Source organism: Heptranchias perlo, chromosome 42 (assembly GCF_035084215.1).
Source record: "Heptranchias perlo isolate sHepPer1 chromosome 42, sHepPer1.hap1, whole genome shotgun sequence".
NCBI lineage: Eukaryota > Metazoa > Chordata > Chondrichthyes > Hexanchiformes > Hexanchidae > Heptranchias > Heptranchias perlo.
Genome location: NC_090366.1, coordinates 13641260 through 13660234, shown reverse-complemented (window position 1 = coordinate 13660234; position 18975 = coordinate 13641260). Strand labels below are relative to the sequence as shown.

At 49.8% G+C, this 18975-nt stretch overlaps 2 protein-coding genes across 2 annotated transcripts in view; one reads left to right on the top strand and one right to left on the bottom strand.

Moving 5' to 3' along the window:
* Positions 1 to 17420, bottom strand: part of LOC137306152 (sialic acid-binding Ig-like lectin 13) — a 33110-nt gene extending 15690 nt beyond the window's left edge. The window contains exons 1-5 of the mRNA XM_067975211.1: positions 17399 to 17420; positions 6508 to 6624; positions 4367 to 4726; positions 3318 to 3611; positions 2235 to 2516 (exon numbers count right to left, since the gene is read on the bottom strand). Of these exons, the coding sequence (XP_067831312.1) occupies positions 2235 to 2516; positions 3318 to 3611; positions 4367 to 4726; positions 6508 to 6624; positions 17399 to 17420 (1075 nt within the window). The remainder of the gene's footprint in view (positions 1 to 2234; positions 2517 to 3317; positions 3612 to 4366; positions 4727 to 6507; positions 6625 to 17398) is intronic.
* LOC137306151 (sialoadhesin-like) overlaps positions 11737 to 18975 on the top strand; it is a 49248-nt gene continuing 42009 nt past the window's right edge. Inside the window, exons 1-3 of the mRNA XM_067975210.1 lie at positions 11737 to 11935; positions 17540 to 17599; positions 17910 to 18266. Of these exons, the coding sequence (XP_067831311.1) occupies positions 17554 to 17599; positions 17910 to 18266 (403 nt within the window). The 5' untranslated portion in view covers positions 11737 to 11935; positions 17540 to 17553. The remainder of the gene's footprint in view (positions 11936 to 17539; positions 17600 to 17909; positions 18267 to 18975) is intronic.

Sequence of the window (18975 nt, the reverse complement as noted above, 5' to 3'; positions counted from 1 at the left end):
CCAGCACGCGCTGCTTGGGCTGAATGGCCTTTTCCTGTGTTGCGGCCCCTGTGTATTTAATTAGAAATGGTTGGCCTGTCACTGTGAGTCACATGAGGAAGTGGGGGAGAAGTGAGAAAATAGCACTTTGCACAAATGAAGGGCCTTTGTCTCGTGTTTTAAGCAAACTTTTAACCCTTTGTGTCCTGGCACTGTGACGTTATTCCAGTGTAAAGCTGGGCAGCCGCTGAAGTAGAGTTTAGATTCAATGCTCATTCCAGAGAGCAAGGGCTGTGCTGAAGGAACAGTTGGGCCCCAGAGCATGAACTCCCTGGAAAATGTGAGACACTGGAGAACGTGAAAGAGGGAGGGAGAGAGAGAGAGCGAGAGAGAGGGAGAACATAAGAGGAGAAAGGAGAGGACGAATGAGACAGAAAAAGTGGAAGAAAAGAAAGAAACAGGCAGGAGAGAGCGTAATCTTAATTCCAAGTACACGGCTGGAAATAAATCACGTCAAAGTCCAATTTGTGTGCTCGCCTCAAAATATCCTGCTTGTTTCTCTAGCAGTCGCTGTGTTTACAGTGAGATCGTTGGGCTGCATGTTACTGTACTGTACAGGGTAAGTATATCATTTGGTTCTGGCTGTCAGCTAAATAATGAAGACTTGCATTGATATAGCGCCTTTCGTGACCTCAGGATGTCCCTAACAGCTTTATAATCCAGGCCGACACTCCCCAGTGTTAGCACTGAGGGGGCGCTGCACTGTCTGTCCTTCGGGATGAGATGTTAAACCGAGGCCCCCCGTCTGCCCCTCTCAGGTGGGTGTAAAAGATCCCACGGCCACTATTTCGAAGACGAGCAGGGGGGAGTTCTCCCTGGTGTCCTGGGGCCAATATTCATCCATCAAACAACATCACTACAAAAACAGATGACCTGGTCATTATCACATTGCTGTTTGTGGGATCTTGCTGTGCGCAAATTGGCTGCCGCATTTCCTACTTTACAACAGTGACTGCACTTCAAAAGTATTTCATTGGCTGTAAAGTGCTTTGCGACGTCCTGAGGTTGTGAAAGGCGCGATAGAAATGCAAGTTCCTTCTTTCCTTTAAGGAGGGAAAATTGAAGCAAGAGTTTTCAAAAAAACAAGTTAAACCTTCACACTTACTTTCGCACGCACATGTAGATCAAGAACCCGGCCAGTGTCCCACTCAATGTGATTCCAACACCAAGCAATGCTCCTTTCCATTCATGTGTTTCTCTCCCTGTAAAAACAACCACAGTTTTAGTACGATGCTCTGATCAACTTATACTTATTCTGACCTTGAGAAGTGATTACCCAACACAAGTAATATTTATATATGTAATCTCCACATATTTAATATCTGAATATGTAATATCTGTATATGTGATCTCTATATATTTAATATCTGAATATGTAATATCTGTATATGTAATCTCTATATATTTAATATCTGAATATGTAATACTTTCTATAATATTTATCTATTATATCTATATTCAATGTCTATATATGTAATATTTATATGTAATTTGTAATATTTATGTAAAACCACATTCCCAGTCCCCCCCAGAGGTCGCTTTATGATTGGTGATCTCACTGTGGAATCCAGGAGTGATCACAGTGATCCCTGATCCCAGGGGAAGCGATCGATATTCCATCACTCTGATCCTGAGCTCCAGCCCTCTGCAACAAAGACCGACTGACCAGGTTCAGGCTCGGTTGCAACTGGATTAAAAGGGGTGAGAATAGCAACTCTTGGGTGTGTGTGTGTGTGTGTATCTGTGTGTGTGTGAATGAGAGTGTGTGCACGTGTGTGCATGTGTGTTTGTACGTGTCTGTGCCTGTGTACATGTGTGTGACTGTTTACATGTTTGTGTGTATGTGTCTATTGGCATGTGTGTGTATCTGTGCACATGTAACTCCTGATGATTCCTCAGTGATACAGAACTGCTGCCATTTCCATGAACTCTGGATCCAAATTAGAATGGGATCCAGACCGATCGACTCGACCAGTCGCTGCTCTCTCTGCTCAAAGTGAATGAAGCGCCCACCATTCCGAGTATGGTGGGATTTAAATATCGATCAGTATCACCAAGCCAATTCCGTGAAGAAAATCCGACCCGTTACTGTTACGAACAAAGTTACGCCCAAACTCACTTTGTAAAATCCACAGTCACCCGTCGATATTAATTTGTTTGTATTTAGCGAGATGTGGAAGTATCTCCAGACTTACGTTCCACGGTGATGGTTATGGAACTCTCCACAGCCCCATGTTCATTCTCCGCCACACACCGATACTCTCCAGCGACCCTGGATGTCACGTGAGGAAGCTCCAATCGCACCTCGTTGTTGGAACTGCTTCTGATCACTGTGACTCCGAGATGTTCCCACCTCAGATTGGAAGCTGGGAAGCTTTCGACAGAGCAGTGTAGGGCTGTAGAATTCCCTTCTGTTGTACTGATCGATGAATCTTTAATCGTATCAAGAGAAGTAATTGAGAGATTCCTCGGAGCGTCTAAAGACAAATAGGGATTTTATTGATTTTACAGAGAACAGCAACCTGTCGCAGCAAACACAGCGTACAGCAGGAGCCCATGCTTCATCTCCCTGTATCTTTTGTCTGCATGCATTTCCAGGCATCTTTCCTCATTAAAAGTTCCCCTTTTGAAAGTTATTATTGAATCTGCTCCCACCGCCCTTTCAGGCAGCGCATTCCAGATCAGAACAACTCGCTGCGTAAAAAACATTCTCCTCATCTCCCCCTCTGGTTCTTTTGCCAATTACCTTAAATCTGTGTCCTCTGGTTACCGACCCTCCTGCCACTGGAAAGAGCTTCTCCTTATTTACTCTATCAAAACCCATTCGTGATTTTGAACCCCTCGATTAAATCTCCCCTTAACCTTCTCTGCTCTAAGGAGAACAATCCCAGCTTCTCCAGTCTCTCCACATAACTGAACTCCCTCATCCCTGATACCATTCTGGTAAATCTCCTCTGCACCCTCTCCAAGGCCTTGACATCCTTCCTAAAGTGCGGTGCCCAGAATTGGACACAATACTCCAGCTGGAGCCTAACCAGAGTTTTATCAAAGTTTAGCTAATATCTCCTTCTTTGTCTTGCCGTACTTTTTTCTCCAGCTGCCTCTGTGAAGTGCCTTGGGATGTTTCCCTACACTAAAGACGCTGTATAAACCCAAGATGTCGGTGTCCTTTGTGTTGTATCTTTAGATGAACGAAACATTGACCCCTTGAAGCAACAGAGTGTGCCCTTGGAGAAAAGCACCCAAAAAATTAATTCAGGAAAGATGTTGGTACTTACATTGAACAGTTAGTGCGAGGGTCCGTTGCGATGAAACAGATGGAAAGCTGACTCTACAGGTGAGAGTCTGCCCGTAGTGTTTGGGTGATGGGACCAGAGTCAGAACAGAAGAATATGTCAGAGTTCCACCATGCTGAGTTACACTGTTTGAGACAGACCCGGGAACATCAGTGGGATTGTCCCAGGTTAAGTCAGGTGCTGTTCCCCTGCACGTTGTGTTGAAGGTGCAGGTTATGTTGCAAGATTTACCCTCAATAATTTCAGGAGCGAATATTGTGGGTTTATCTGTGAAATCTGGCAGAGAATACATCCTTTTAGTTAAATATAACTTGGAGAATCAGTTCAAATATAAACCACAGTCCCACAAGAGAAAGGACTTCCCTGTTTTCGGACTGGGCGGAGTGCCTGTCAATGTGATTGATGCACTTTCACTCTGAGACCCTTGGATTGACAATACTGGGTGGGAGTGGAGGAGCAGATCCCAGCTCGGGTAGCACTGCCTTGTAACCTTCTCAGGGATCTCTGCAAACGTGAAATTAAATCCTGGCCACAGCAAGAAGTTCTCCCGGTGTCCTGGGGCCAATATTTATCACTCAAGCAACATCGCTAAAACACTGATGATCTGGTCATCCATCACATTGCTGTTTGTGGGATCTTGCTGTGTGCGAATTGGCTGCCGTGTTTCCTACATTACAACAGTGAACACACTTCAAAAGTATTTAACTGTAAAGCGCTTTGGGACATCCTGAGTTTGTGAAAGGCACGATAGAAATGCAAGTTCCTTCTTTCTTCGATATTTAAGATTTTTCAGTATGATTAGATAGATAGATGGGTGCCGATAACTTGATAACATTAATGGACACAGTCAAGGCATTTAATCATTGCTTATAAAGTGAGTATTAACGGTTGCTTTAAGACTGAACTGGAAGGTATCGCCTGGTTATTGATAATCAGAAGCTGCGTTATTATAATGTTTTGTGTTAATAGTTTATATTATTTCCCATTGATTGTTGAAAGTGAATTGATGAGTAATTATAAACAGCACTTACCGGAAACGTGAAGCTGTGTTGCTGGGAAGTAGCTGAAGCTATTCTTCTTGTCAAATTCTATCCTGAAATTATAAGGACCTGCATCTTCCGCTGTGATGTCGTTTATAATCAGGGAACAGTCGCCATCTTTCAGGTCTCCAGACAGACCGGTCCGATGTCTGAATCGGTCCGACTCGTGTCCGTGGTCCTTGGAGTGAAAGGCGAAAGAATCGCCCGTCTCTGTATGAAACCAGACTCCATCTCGATGTTTGTTTGCCAAATTCGATGGATAACTGTAATGGCATGGAATCAGCGCACACAAACCTTTCTGTGCTCTCACATCTCGTGGGGTGTCGGCCTTCCACTCTTGTGAAAATACAGCTGAGGAGAAAAAATATCGATATTTAGCACGGGATGGCTCGTAGATCCACTGGACTCGAGATCCACCATCCCCCCCGTCCATCATTGGCCTACTGTGGCTCCAGTGTGTACCATCTACAGGGTACACATGGAACTCCCCAAGGTTACAGTGACAGCATCTCCCTCCCCTGCGACCTCTACCACCCAAAAGGACGAGAGCAGCAATGTTGGAGGTTGTTCATCACCTCCAAGTTCCCCTCCGAGTCACACAACATCCCGAGTTGGAGATATATCGGCCGTTCCTCCATCGTCGTTGGGTCAATATCCTGGAACTCGCACTGTGGGAGAATCTTCATCACACGGACTGCAGCAGTTCAAGAAGGCGGCTCACCACCACCTTCTCAAGGGTAACTCGGGATGGGCAATAAATGCCGGCCTCGCCAGCGACGCCCACATCCCAAGAATGAATAAAAAACAGCGTTGATCGCTGGCCAGTCAAACAATGTCAACAACTTGCATTTACATCACGTCTTTAAAAAAAACGTCCCAAGGCGCTTCACAGGAGTGATTATCAGACACAATTTGTCACTGAGCCACATAAGGAGATATTAGGACAGGTGACCAAAAGCTTGGTCAAAGAGATAGGTTTTAAGGAGCGTCTTAAAGGAGGAGAGAGAGGCGGAGAGGTTTAGGGAGGGAATTCCAGAGATAGGGTCCAAGCAGCTGAAGGCACGGCCGCCAATGGTGGAGCAAAGGAAATCGGGGGATGCGCAAGAGGCCAGAATTGGAGGAGCGCAGAGATCTCGGAGGGTTGTAGGGCTGGAGGAGGTTGCAGTGATGTGGGGGGGTGGGGGGGGGAGTGAGGAGGCCATGGAGGGATTTGAACACGAGGATGAGGATTTTAAAATCGAGGTGTTCCCGGACCGGGAGCCAATGTCGGTCAGCGAGCACAGGGGGTGATGGGTGAACGGGACTCGGTGCGAGTTAGTACACTGAGTCACTGCTGAATTTGGTCTCTCGTCATAACTCAATAACAATGATCGTTTGCACCGACTATTATCCATAAATATCTCCGACCTGACGATGATATTACCTTGGAGAAGTGACAGGAGGAAGTAAGGTTTCCTGATCATTGTCCACTCTCAGATATTTCATCAACTTCTCACTCTCAAGGTCTGAAAGAGAAACAAGTAAATGAGAACTCACCTCTTGCCCGACAGCTCTGCAGATATTAAAACTGCTTCGAGACAATGTCTTCACGGACTAATTTGATTCTATGTGGGATGATGGGTTGTCTGCAGTGAGTTACAAGGCTTTAAGAAAGAGAAAAAAAGACAGAACTTGCATTTCTACAGTGCCAGGAGAACTCCCCCTGCTCTTCATCCAATAGTGGCCGTGGGATCTTTTACATCCGCCTGAGAGGGACAGACGGAGGCCTCGGTTTAACCTCTCATCTGAAAGACGGCAACTCCAATAGTGCAGCGCTCCCTCAGTGCTGACCCTCTGACAGTGCGGCGCTCCCTCAGTACTGACCCACCGACAGTGCAGCGCTCCCTCAGTAATGACCCTCCGACAGTGCAGCGCTCCCTCAGTACTGACCCTCCGACAGTGCAGCGCTCCCTCAGTACTGACCCTCCGACAGTGCGGCGCTCCCTCAGTACTGACCCTCCGACAGTGCAGCGCTCCCTCAGTACTGACCCTCCGACAGTGCAGCGCTCCCTCAGTACTGACCCTCCGACAGTGCAGCGCTCCCTCAGTACTGACCCTCCGACAGTGCAGCGCTCCCTCAGTACTTTACTTACCCAGGACCTGTCCGACTGCTCGTGTGGAGAATAAATGCCAGCACGCACTGCTTGGGCTGAATGTCCTTTTCCTGTGTTGTGACTCTGTGTATTTAATTAGAAATGGTTGGTCTGTCACTGTGAGTCAGATGAGGAAGTGAGAAACAAGTGAGAAAATAGCACTTTGCACAAATGAAGGACCTTTGTCTTTTGTTTTAAGCAAGCTGTTAACCCTTTGTGTCCTGGCGCTGTGACATTAATCCAGAGATTTGAAGTCCCCACTCCACAAACTTGAGCCCATAATCCAGGCCGACACTCCCAGTACCGAGGGAGTGCCGCACTGTCAGAGGTGCCGTCTTTTGGATGAGATTAAGAAGAGACCCTCTCAGGTTTCACAAATCTTCTCTCACACTCTCACACCCACCCATGCACCATTATCCTTAATCCCTCTCGCACTCTGATTCATACATTCACTATCCTTCTCTCACACTCTAACACACACTCACTCACTCTCATCATCATTAATCCCTCTCGCACTCTGATTCACACACTCACTGTCCTTCTCTCACACTCTAACACACACTCACTCACTCTCATTATCCTTAATCTCTCTCGCACACTCTGATTTACACACTCACTGTCCTTCTCTCACTTTCCTCCACTCACACCCACTCACTCTAAGTAATGTTCACTGTCACAGTCTCAGGAGACCAGAGGAAAGGGGGAATGTGAGACACTGGTGAAAGAGGGGGGGAGAGAGAGAGAGAGGATGAGAGGGAGGGCATGAGAGGAGAAGGGAGAGGATGAATGAGACAGGGAAAGAGGAAGGGAAAGAGAGAAACAGGCAGGAGAGAGTGCAATCTTAATTCCAAGAACACGGTTGTGAATAAATCATGTGTAAAGCCACTTTGAGTGCCAGCTTCGAAATGTCTTGCTTGTTTCTCGAGCAGTAGCTGTGTTAACGGAGAGACTGTCTGTCTGCATGTTACTACACTGTACTTGGTAAGCATGTAATCAGGCTGTCAACCTTCAAAAGGCTGGTTCCAGTGGGTCTCCTAATGGTTCAAAGACATGGGTTGCGTTTCGGGCCGCTGATATTGGCTGCAATGTCTCCATCTCGTGGCACTGGAAAAGGCAGGAGGATATTCTTGGAATGCCACCGACAGGATGTGGGAGGAGACGATTCAACCAAGTTCTCTGGAATGTGTAATTTGATTCAGTCATTGTCCGGCAGGCGACCGAGTTCAGACAACGTACAGTGCGAACACAACGGATTTCAGAAATCCAACGGTGTTAACACTCCCGAGTTCAGGGAACGCACAGCACGACACTCCCGAGTTCAGAGAACGCACAGCGCCGACACTCCCGAGTTCAGGGAATGCACAGCACCGAGGCTCCCGAGTTCAGGGAATGCACAGCACCGAGACTCCCGAGTTCAGGGAACGCACAGCGCCAACACTCCCGGGTTCAGGGAATGCACAGCACCGAGGCTCCCGAGTTCAGGGAATGCACAGCACCGAGACTCCCGAGTTCAGAGAACGCACAGCGCCGACACTCCCGGGTTCAGGGAACGCATAGCGCCAACACTCCCGGGTTCAGGGAACGCACAGCGCCAACACTCCCAGGTTCAGGGAACGCACAGCGCCAACACTCCCGGGTTCAGGGAACGCACAGCGCCAACACTCCCGGGTTCAGGAAACGCACAGCGCCAAGACTCGCGGGTTCAGGGAACGCACAGCGCCGAGACTCCCGAGTTCAGGGAACGCACAGCGCCGAGACTCCCGGGTTCAGGGAACGCACAGCGCCGAGACTCCCGAGTTCAGAGAACGCACAGCGCCGACACTCCCGAGTTCAGAGAACGCACATCGCCGAGACTCCCGAGTTCAGGGAACGCACAGCACCGAGACTCCCGAGTTCAGGGAACGCACAGCACGACACTCCCGAGTTCAGGGAACGCACAGCGCCGAGACTCCGGAGTTCAGAGAACGCACAGCGCCGACACTCCCGAGTTCAGAGAACGCACAGCGCCGAGACTCCCGAGTTCAGGGAACGCACAGCGCCGAGACTCCGGAGTTCAGGGAACGCACAGCGCCGAGACTCCCGAGTTCAGGGAACGCACAGCGCCAAGACTCCGGAGTTCAGGGAACGCACAGCGCCGAGACTCCCGAATTCAGAGAACGCACAGCGCCGAGACTCCCGAGTTCAGAGAACACACAGCGCCGAGACTCCCGAATTCAGAGAACGCACAGCGCCGAGACTCCCGAGTTCAGGGAACGCACAGCGCCGACACTCCCGAATTCAGAGAACGCACAGCGCCGAGACTCCCGAGTTCAGGGAACGCACAGTGCCGACACTCCCGGGTTCAGGGAACGCACAGCGCCGACACTCCCGAGTTCAGGGAACGCACAGCGCCGAGACTCCCGAGTTCAGGGAACGCACAGCGCCGAGACTCCGGAGTTCAGAGAACGCACAGCGCCGAGACTCCCGAGTTCAGAGAACGCACAGCGCCGAGACTCCCGAGTTCAGAGAACGCACAGCGCCGACACTCCCGAGTTCAGGGAACGCACAGCGCCGACACTCCCGAGTTCAGGGAACGCACAGCGCCGACACTCCCGTGATCAGGAACGCACAGCGCCGAGACTCCCGAGTTCAGGGAACGCACAGCGCCGACACTCCCGTGATCAGGAACGCACAGCGCCGAGACTCCCGGGTTCAGGGAACGCACAGCGCCGAGACTCCCGTGTTCAGGGAACGCACAGCGCCGAGACTCCCGAGTTCAGGGAACGCACAGCGCCAACACTCCCGGGTTCAGGGAATGCACAGCACCGAGGCTCCCGAGTTCAGGGAATGCACAGCACCGAGACTCCCGAGTTCAGAGAACGCACAGCGCCGACACTCCCGGGTTCAGGGAACGCATAGCGCCAACACTCCCGGGTTCAGGGAACGCACAGCGCCAACACTCCCAGGTTCAGGGAACGCACAGCGCCAACACTCCCGGGTTCAGGGAACGCACAGCGCCAACACTCCCGGGTTCAGGAAACGCACAGCGCCAAGACTCGCGGGTTCAGGGAACGCACAGCGCCGAGACTCCCGAGTTCAGGGAACGCACAGCGCCGAGACTCCCGGGTTCAGGGAACGCACAGCGCCGAGACTCCCGAGTTCAGAGAACGCACAGCGCCGACACTCCCGAGTTCAGAGAACGCACATCGCCGAGACTCCCGAGTTCAGGGAACGCACAGCACCGAGACTCCCGAGTTCAGGGAACGCACAGCACGACACTCCCGAGTTCAGGGAACGCACAGCGCCGAGACTCCGGAGTTCAGAGAACGCACAGCGCCGACACTCCCGAGTTCAGAGAACGCACAGCGCCGAGACTCCCGAGTTCAGGGAACGCACAGCGCCGAGACTCCGGAGTTCAGGGAACGCACAGCGCCGAGACTCCCGAGTTCAGGGAACGCACAGCGCCAAGACTCCGGAGTTCAGGGAACGCACAGCGCCGAGACTCCCGAATTCAGAGAACGCACAGCGCCGAGACTCCCGAGTTCAGAGAACACACAGCGCCGAGACTCCCGAATTCAGAGAACGCACAGCGCCGAGACTCCCGAGTTCAGGGAACGCACAGCGCCGACACTCCCGAATTCAGAGAACGCACAGCGCCGAGACTCCCGAGTTCAGGGAACGCACAGTGCCGACACTCCCGGGTTCAGGGAACGCACAGCGCCGACACTCCCGAGTTCAGGGAACGCACAGCGCCGAGACTCCCGAGTTCAGGGAACGCACAGCGCCGAGACTCCGGAGTTCAGAGAACGCACAGCGCCGAGACTCCCGAGTTCAGAGAACGCACAGCGCCGAGACTCCCGAGTTCAGAGAACGCACAGCGCCGACACTCCCGAGTTCAGGGAACGCACAGCGCCGACACTCCCGAGTTCAGGGAACGCACAGCGCCGACACTCCCGTGATCAGGAACGCACAGCGCCGAGACTCCCGAGTTCAGGGAACGCACAGCGCCGACACTCCCGTGATCAGGAACGCACAGCGCCGAGACTCCCGGGTTCAGGGAACGCACAGCGCCGAGACTCCCGTGTTCAGGGAACGCACAGCGCCGAGACTCCCGAGTTCAGGGAACGCACAGCGCCGACACTCCCGAGTTCAGAGAACGCACAGCGCCGACACTCCCGTGATCAGGAGCGCACAGTGCCGACACTCCCGGGTTCAGGGAACGCACAGCGCCGACACTCCCGAGTTCAGGGAACGCACAGCGCCGACACTCCCGTGATCAGGAGCGCACAGCGCCGAGACTCCCGAGTTCAGGGAACGCACAGCGCCGAGACTCCCGGGTTCAGGGAACGCACAGCGCCGAGACTCCCGAGTTCAGGGAACGCACAGCGCCGAGACTCCCGAGTTCAGGGAACGCACAGCGCCGAGACTCCCGAGTTCAGGGAACGCACAGCGCCGAGACTCCCGAGTTCAGAGAACGCACAGCGCCGACACTCCCGAGTTCAGGGAACGCACAGCGCCGACACTCCCGAGTTCAGGGAACGCACAGCGCCGAGACTCCCGAGTTCAGGGAACGCACAGCGCCGAGACTCCCGAGTTCAGGGAACGCACAGCGCCGACACTCCCGAGTTCAGAGAACGCACAGCGCCGACACTCCCGAGTTCAGGGAACGCACAGCGCCGACACTCCCAAGTTCAGGGAACGCACAGCGCCGAGACTCCCGAGTTCAGGGAACGCACAGCGCCGAGACTCCCGTGTTCAGGGAACGCACAGCACCGAGACTCCCGAGTTCAGAGAACGCACAGCGCCGAGACTCCCGTGTTCAGGGAACGCACAGCACCGAGACTCCCGACTTCAGGGAACGCACAGCGCCGAGACTCCCGTGTTCAGGGAACGCACAGCACCGAGACTCCCGAGTTCAGGGAACGCACAGCGCCGAGACTCCCGTGTTCAGGGAACGCACAGCACCGAGACTCCCGACTTCAGGGAACGCACAGCGCCGAGACTCCCGAGTTCAGAGAACGCACAGCGCCGAGACTCCTGATTTCCGTGAACATACAGCGGAGTTTGACCCATGAGGGATGATTGTTACTCCCAGTAAATGACTCTCGGTGGGTTTGCTCTCTGTTCCTGTGCCCTGGTCGGTCAGAATTAGTTCATAATAAGACACAACAGCTTTAAAAAATTTCAAACAACTTGGCATCAACTGCGCCAAGTAAGGCCATGGGTGCATTACGTCAGAAACCATCCGACCGGGAGGACTGATAACATCCCCCAAACACAGATTGTCTGAGTTCACCCTGATCTCCAGCTCACTCTTTCATAAGAGGCACTTATCACCTCTTACACAACGCAATAGAAAGTGAAAGCTAATAACTGGTGAGCCTGTTCGACTCAACAGTTCCAGATTTGCAACATAACAAACTGATCCCCCGATACGATTCAACCCAGGGTAAGTCTTATGTCAGTAGAACCAGGCTCTTTTCATCCTTAGGTAATATTCCATTTCCTTGAATATATTTGCGTGTGTGTTTGTGTGTGTGCGTACGTGTGAGTGTGCGAGTGTGAGAGCGAGTGTGCGTGTGTGAGAGTGAGGGGCGAGGTCCTGCAGGCAGATTTTTAGGAGATCGGAAAGAGATCAACAAGCAGGACCTCGAGAGTAGTAATCTCCGGATTACCTCCCGCGCACTAGCGGGTATAGAAATCGGAGGATGGAGCAGATGAATGCGTGGCTGGAGAGATGGTGCAGGAGGGAGGGCTTTAGATTCCTGGGGCATTGGGACCGGTTCTGGGGGAGGTGGGACCTGTACAAGCCGGACGGGTTGCACCTCAACAGGACCGGGACTGAAATCCTCGCGGGGAGGTTTGCTGGTGCTGTGGGGGAGGGTTTAAACTAACTCGGCAGGGAGATGGGAACCTGAGAGGAGATTCAGAAGGGAGAGTAACAAAGCTGGAAGTGGAAGGCAGAAAAGTAGTAAGTGAAATTGGAAGGCTGCGGAAACAAAGGCCAGCAGCAAATAAGGTCAAAATAGGAAAAAATGTTAAAAAGGCAAAATTAAAGGCACTTTATCTGAATGCTCACAGCGTTCACAACAAGGTCGATGAATTAACGGCATAAATAGAAGTGAATGGGTCTGATGTAATTGCCATTACGGAGACGTGGCTGCAGGGTGACCAAGTCTGGGAACTGAATATTCAGGGATATTCGAGGTTTAGGAAGGACAGGCAAAAAGGAAAAGGAGGTGGGGTAGTGCTGTTAATAAAGGATGAGATCAGTTCAATAGTGAGAAAGGGTCTTGGCTCAGAAGATCAAGATGCAGAATCAGTCTGGGTGGAGCTAAGAAACAGCAAGGGGCAGAAAACATTGGTGGGAGTTGTTTATTGGCCACTAATCAGTAGTGGTAACGTAGGGCACGGCATAAAGCAGGAAATTAGAAGTGCATATAACAAGGGAAATACAGTAATCTTGGGGGACTTTAATCTATATATAGATTGGGCAAACCAAATTAGCACTCATCATGTGGAGGACAAATTCCTGGAATGTGTATGAGATGGTTTTCTAGATCAGTATGTTGAGGAACCAACTAGGGAACAGGCTATTTTATTGTGCAATGAGAAAGGGTTAATTAATAATCTTGTTGTAAAGGAGCCCTTAGGGAAGAGTGACCATAATATGATAGAATTCTTCATTAAGTCTGAAAATGATGTAGTTCAATCCGAAACTAGGGTCTTAAATCTAAACAAAGGAAACTACGAAGGTATGAGGCGCAAGTCGGCTGTGGTTGACTGGGGAACTGCATTGAAAGGTATGACGGTGGACAGGCAATGGCTGGCATTTAAAGAATTAACACGTAATTTGCAACAAATCTATATTCCTTTAAGGCACAAAAACCCAACAGGAAAACTGGTCCAACCGTGGCTAACAAGAGAAATTAAAGATCGTATTAAATCAAAGGAAGAGGCAGATAAAGTTGCCAGAAAAAGCAGTGAGCCTGAGGATTGGGAGCATTTTAGAATTCAGCAAAGGAGGGCCAAGAAATTGATAAAGAGGGAAAATAGAATATGAGAGTAAACCAGTGAGAGACATAAAAACGCACTGCAAAAGCTTCTTTAGGTATGTAAAAAGGAAAAGACCGAAGGCAAATGTGGGTCACTTACAAACAGAGAGGGGAGAATTTATAATGGGGAATCGGGAAATGGCAGAGAAATTAAACAAATATTTTGTGTCTGTCTTCACGGAAAAAGACACAAAAAACCTCCCAGAAATACTAGAGAACCGAGGGTCTGGTGAGAATGAGGAACTGAAGGAAATTAGTATTATTAAAAAAAATAGTACCAGAGAAATGAATGGGACTGAAAGTCGATAAATCCCAGGGTTTTGTAAGAGGTGGCTATAGAGATAGTGGATGCATTGGTTGTCATCTTCCAAAATTCTATAGATTCTGGAACGGTTCCTGCAGACTGGAGGGTGGCAAATGTAACCCCACTATTTAAGAAAGGAGGGAGAGAGAAAACAGGGAACTGCAGACCGGTTAACCTAACATCAGTAGTAGGGAAAATGCTCGAATCTATTATAAAGGATGTGATAACAGGACACTTAGAAAATCATAATAGGATTTGGCAGAGTTGACATGGATTTATGAAAGGGAAATCATGTTTGACAAACCTGTTGGATGTAACGAGTAGAATAGATAAGGGGGAACCAGTGGATGTGGTGTATTTGGATTTTCAGAAGGCTTTTGATAAGGTTCCACACAGAACCAAGTTAGAGCACAAGGAATTGGAGGTAATATACTGGCATGGATTGAGAATTGGTTAACAGACAGAAAACAGAGAGTAGGAATAAACGGGTCTTTTTCAGGTTGGCAGACTGTGACTAGTGGGGTACCACAGGGATCAGTGCTTGGGCCCCAGCTAGTCACAATCTATATCAATGATTTGGATGAGGGGACCAAATGTAATATTTCCAACTTTGCTGATGACACAAAACTGGGTGGGAATGTGAGTTGTGAGGAGGATGCAAAGAGACTTCAAGGGGATATAGACAGGCTAAGTGAGTGGGCAAGAACATGGCAGATGGAATATAATGTAGAAAAATATGAAGTTATCCACTTTGGTGGGAAAAACAGAAATGCAGAGTATTTTTTAAATGGTGAGAGATTGGGAAATGTTGATGTTCAAAGGGACCTGGGTGTCCTTGTACATGAGTCACATGATGCAACAAGCAATTCGGAAGGTAAATGTTATGTTGGCCTTTGTTACAAGAGGATTTGAGTACAGGAGTAAAGATGTCTTACTGCAATTATATGGGGCCTTGGTGAGACCGCACCTGGAGTATTGTGTACAATTTTGCTCTCCTTACCTAAGAAAGAATATACTTGCCGTAGAGGGAGTGCAACAAAGGTTCACCAGACTGATTCCTGGGATGGTGGGATTGTCGTATGAGGAGAGATTGAGTAGACTAGGCCTGTATTCTCTAGAGATTAGAAGAATGAGGGGTGATCTCATTGAAACATACAGAATTCTTACAGGGCTCGACAGGGTAGATGCAGGGAGGATGTTTCCCCTGGCTGGGGAGTCTAGAACCAGGGGTCACAGTCTCAGAATAAGGAGTCGGCCATTTAGGACTGAGAGGAGGAGAAATTTCTTCACTCAGAGGGTGGTGAATCTTTGGAATTCTCTACCCCGGAGGGCTGTGGAGGCTCAGTCATTGAGTGCATTCAAGGCAGAGATCGATAGATTTCTAGATATTAAAGGCGTCAAGGGATATGGGGATAGTGCAGGAAAATGGAGTTGAGGTCGAAGATCAGCCATGATCTGATTGAATGGCGGAGCAGGCTCGAGGGGCCGAATGGCCTACTCCTGCTGCTATTTCTTATGTTCTTATGAGAGTAAGTGTGTGTGGGTCAGTGTGTGTGAATGAGTGTGTGTGTCTGTGTCTGTGTGTGGGTCAGTGTGTGAGTGTGTGTGCGTATGCATGTGTGTACATTTGTGCGAGTGAATGTGTGTGTGTGTGTGTGAAAGTGTGTGTGTGAGTGAGCGTGGGTCAGTGTGTGTCTGTGTGCGAGTGAGTGTGAGTGAGTGTGCAAATCTGTGTGACTGTGCGAAGGGGGTCTCGGTAATTCACCGAGCAATTAATCCATTATCAGTGAAAATGCTATCTTCGCTGCTCAGCTCTCAATTCTGCGCAGTAAATACAGGATCACAAGATTGTCATGGATCAGAAAGGCAAATCCAGTCACTTCCACAATTTTTACCACATTGAGGAGGACGCCCAGTCCATTCCCTGTGTAAAGAATTTCTTGGCATCGTTCTAAATTTATCTGTTACTAGTTTGACCCTGTGTCTCTTTGTCCTTCTCAAACAATTCAATTTAAATTAAGCTTCCAGATTTCCTTTTTCCATTCCCTGGTCGATTGTAGGAACAGGAGGAGGCCATTCAGCCCCTCGAGTCTGTTCCGCCATCCAATTAGATCATGGTTGATCTGTATCTTAACTCCATTCCCCGCCTTGGTTCCGTAAAACTCCTGACCAACGAGTATCTTTCAATCTCAGTTTTTGCAATTTTCAATTGACTCCTTGCCTAAAGGAGGAGAGAGAGGCGGAGAAATTTAGGGAGGGGGTTCCAGAGCTTGGAGCCCACGCAGATGAAGGCACGGCGCAGCCAATGGCGGGGCAATGGAAATTGGGGGAGATGCGCAAGAGACCAGAATTGGAGGAGCGCGGAGATCTCGGAGGGTCGTAGGGGCATTTGTGCAGCAAGGCCCCTACGCCAATACTCAGAACTTCTCCCCACTTCGTCACATCTCCTCCAACCGATATTCCTTGATTCCTACTCTTTGGCCAGTTTCTTACCCGTTCCCCGGGGTTTACCCTCAATCCCCTCAGCTTTGAGTTGAACAATTAGACCTTTTGTGTAATGGGGTAAAAACAGAAATGGTTCACCACCATTTCACAGCACAGATATCACAAGGTGCCTACACGGAGTCTCTGAGTCAGAAGGGCGTGGGTTCGAGCCCAACTCCTGAGACTTGAGCCCATAATCCACGGTGCCAGTACTGAGGGAGTGCTGCACTGCCGGAGGTGCCGTCTTTCGGATGAGACATTAAAGCGAGGCCCCGTCTGCCCCTCTCAGGTGGCCGTAAAAGATCCCACGGCCACTATTTTCGAAGAAGAGCAGGGGGAGTTCTCCCCGGTGTCCAGGGGCCAATATTTATCCCTCAATCAACGTCACTAAAAAACAGATTAATCTGGTCATTATCTCATTGCTGTTTGTGGGATCTTGCTGTGCGCAAATTGGCTGCCACGTTTCCGACATTACAACAGTGACCACACTTCAAAAAGCACTTCATTGTCTGTAAAGCATGTTGGGACGTCCTGAGGTGGTGAAAGGCGCTATAAAAATGCAAGTCCTTCCTTCCTTGGGCAACCAGTTTGGAATCTGGTCAACTTGCTTTAAGGACAAACCTGTCGCATGTGATTCGGCTTTGACTGGGCCAATGGGAGCCCAGCGGAGTAAAGATATGACGGCTAAGAAGGACCAAGTTGGCCAATAATTGGGACGTGTCTTAATTCCGCGAGACTTTCGTTACCTGCATTAAAAACATCTCAGGACATCCCAAATCCCTTTACAGCCAATGAATTACTCTTGAAGAGCAGCCACTCTTCCGCTGCCAATTTGGTGCACAGCAAGATCCCACAAACCAGCAAATGGGGAGAAAGACCAATTCATTTTTTGTTTGCTGTTTGTTGGTTTGGGCCTCCAAAAACTATTTTTGTTAGGCTAGGGAATTAAGAGTTACAGAACCAAGGCAGATAAATGGAGTTGAAATACAGATCAGCCCTGGTGTGATTTAATGATGGAACAGGTTCAAAGGGATGAATGGCCTCCTCCTGATCCAATGTTGCTCCGTACCCTTCCCAATATCTCCTTCCATGGCTTGGGGATCGTGGGCTGTTTTTTCTACCTGAAGTGTACTCTCTGTTGTTGGTTGTGGGCTGACCGGTGGGTCAAGGGGCTGCGAAAGTGATCCCACATTTTTATTTTTACTTTTAGGAGAGGAAGTGAAGATGGAGACCCTCGGAACGCTGTCGATCTTCCTCGGCTTGTTACCAGGTACAATTTACTTGCTAAGACGAGGTCAGGAAATTGGTTTTATCGAGAGCCCCGAATTGGGAGAGCAACCGGGTAATGAAAGGAAACATATTTGATGGTCAATTGTTGAGCGACCAGATTTCAAGAGACTCTGGGGGGTGGGATTGGTTTGGGCATGGCCATGTGGATAATATGTGCGGCCAATTCGCAAACAACCGGGTAGAACGGAACACCGTAAAGCTTGCTTTCAATGACTAGATTTGACGCTGTTTGCCGAGCTCTGTTTCTTTCATTTCTTCCCCCCTCCCCCACACTCCCTGTTTCTTTTCAGGCGTACTGTCCGGGGAATGGTCCATTCGAGCTCTGCCAAGGACAGCAGTGAGCAGATCTTGCGTGGTGATACCCTGTACTTTTGACTATCCTTCGCACCCTTATACGGCCATCCACGGAGCCTGGTTTAAGTACTGGCATTATTGGAAATACACAGTCTACTACACCAAAGATCCCACATATGCGATGGCCACATTCTTGGGACGAGCTGAAATAGTTGGGAACCTGGAGCAGAAGGATTGCTCCTTGAGGATCAATAATCTCAGACCGGACGACAGTGATGTCTATTACTTCTATCTGACTTTGGAGGGCTATGACGAATATACTTTCACGAGCCCTGTCCAGTTACAGGTGCTAGGTAAGACTCAGTGTTGTGGGGGCGGGGGGGATATTCGATTGGGCCTATTATTGGGCGCGGGTAGCGTGATGCGTTATTAAACCATGCCCAATGGTCCCTGCTCAGGGAGGATGAGAACATTGTCCGGCCTCAGTCCTCTCAGTGTCAAGCTGCGTTGAAATCCTTGCACGTCGATTCGATTCAATTCGCACTTTCCACCAGCAGGGGGAGCCCCAATCTCTTAAAGGGAGGATGTCTCTTCAAATCTCTTAAAGGTAGCCAGTGCCTGTTATTTGCTGAAAATAACAGTCTGCTGTCTGCAAGGAGATCAGATAGTGCACACGTAAAACACAGATGCAGGTCCCGTCCCTATGTTTACACACTGATGAGTTATGTTAAAACATTGAATAAAGGTTGCACACCACTAAATCCCACATCCTCCAATCTGCATGCCAGACCTCACCAATCAGCTGATCTGAGTTGGTACCAGGCCTGCGAGAGAGCATGCACCAGGGTTCTCTGCTGATGCACTGGAGGCCTTGGTGCAAGAGGTGGACAGAAGGAGGGACATCCTATATCCGCAGGGTGGGTGGGGGGGCAAGAGGCCCTCCAGACATATGGCCAAAGGGCAGTGGGAGGCAGCGGGGGACAAAGTCAATGCCAGGCGCATAGCGCCAAGAACAGGGATTCAGTGCAGGAAGAAGTTCAATGCTTTGACAAGAGTGGTCAA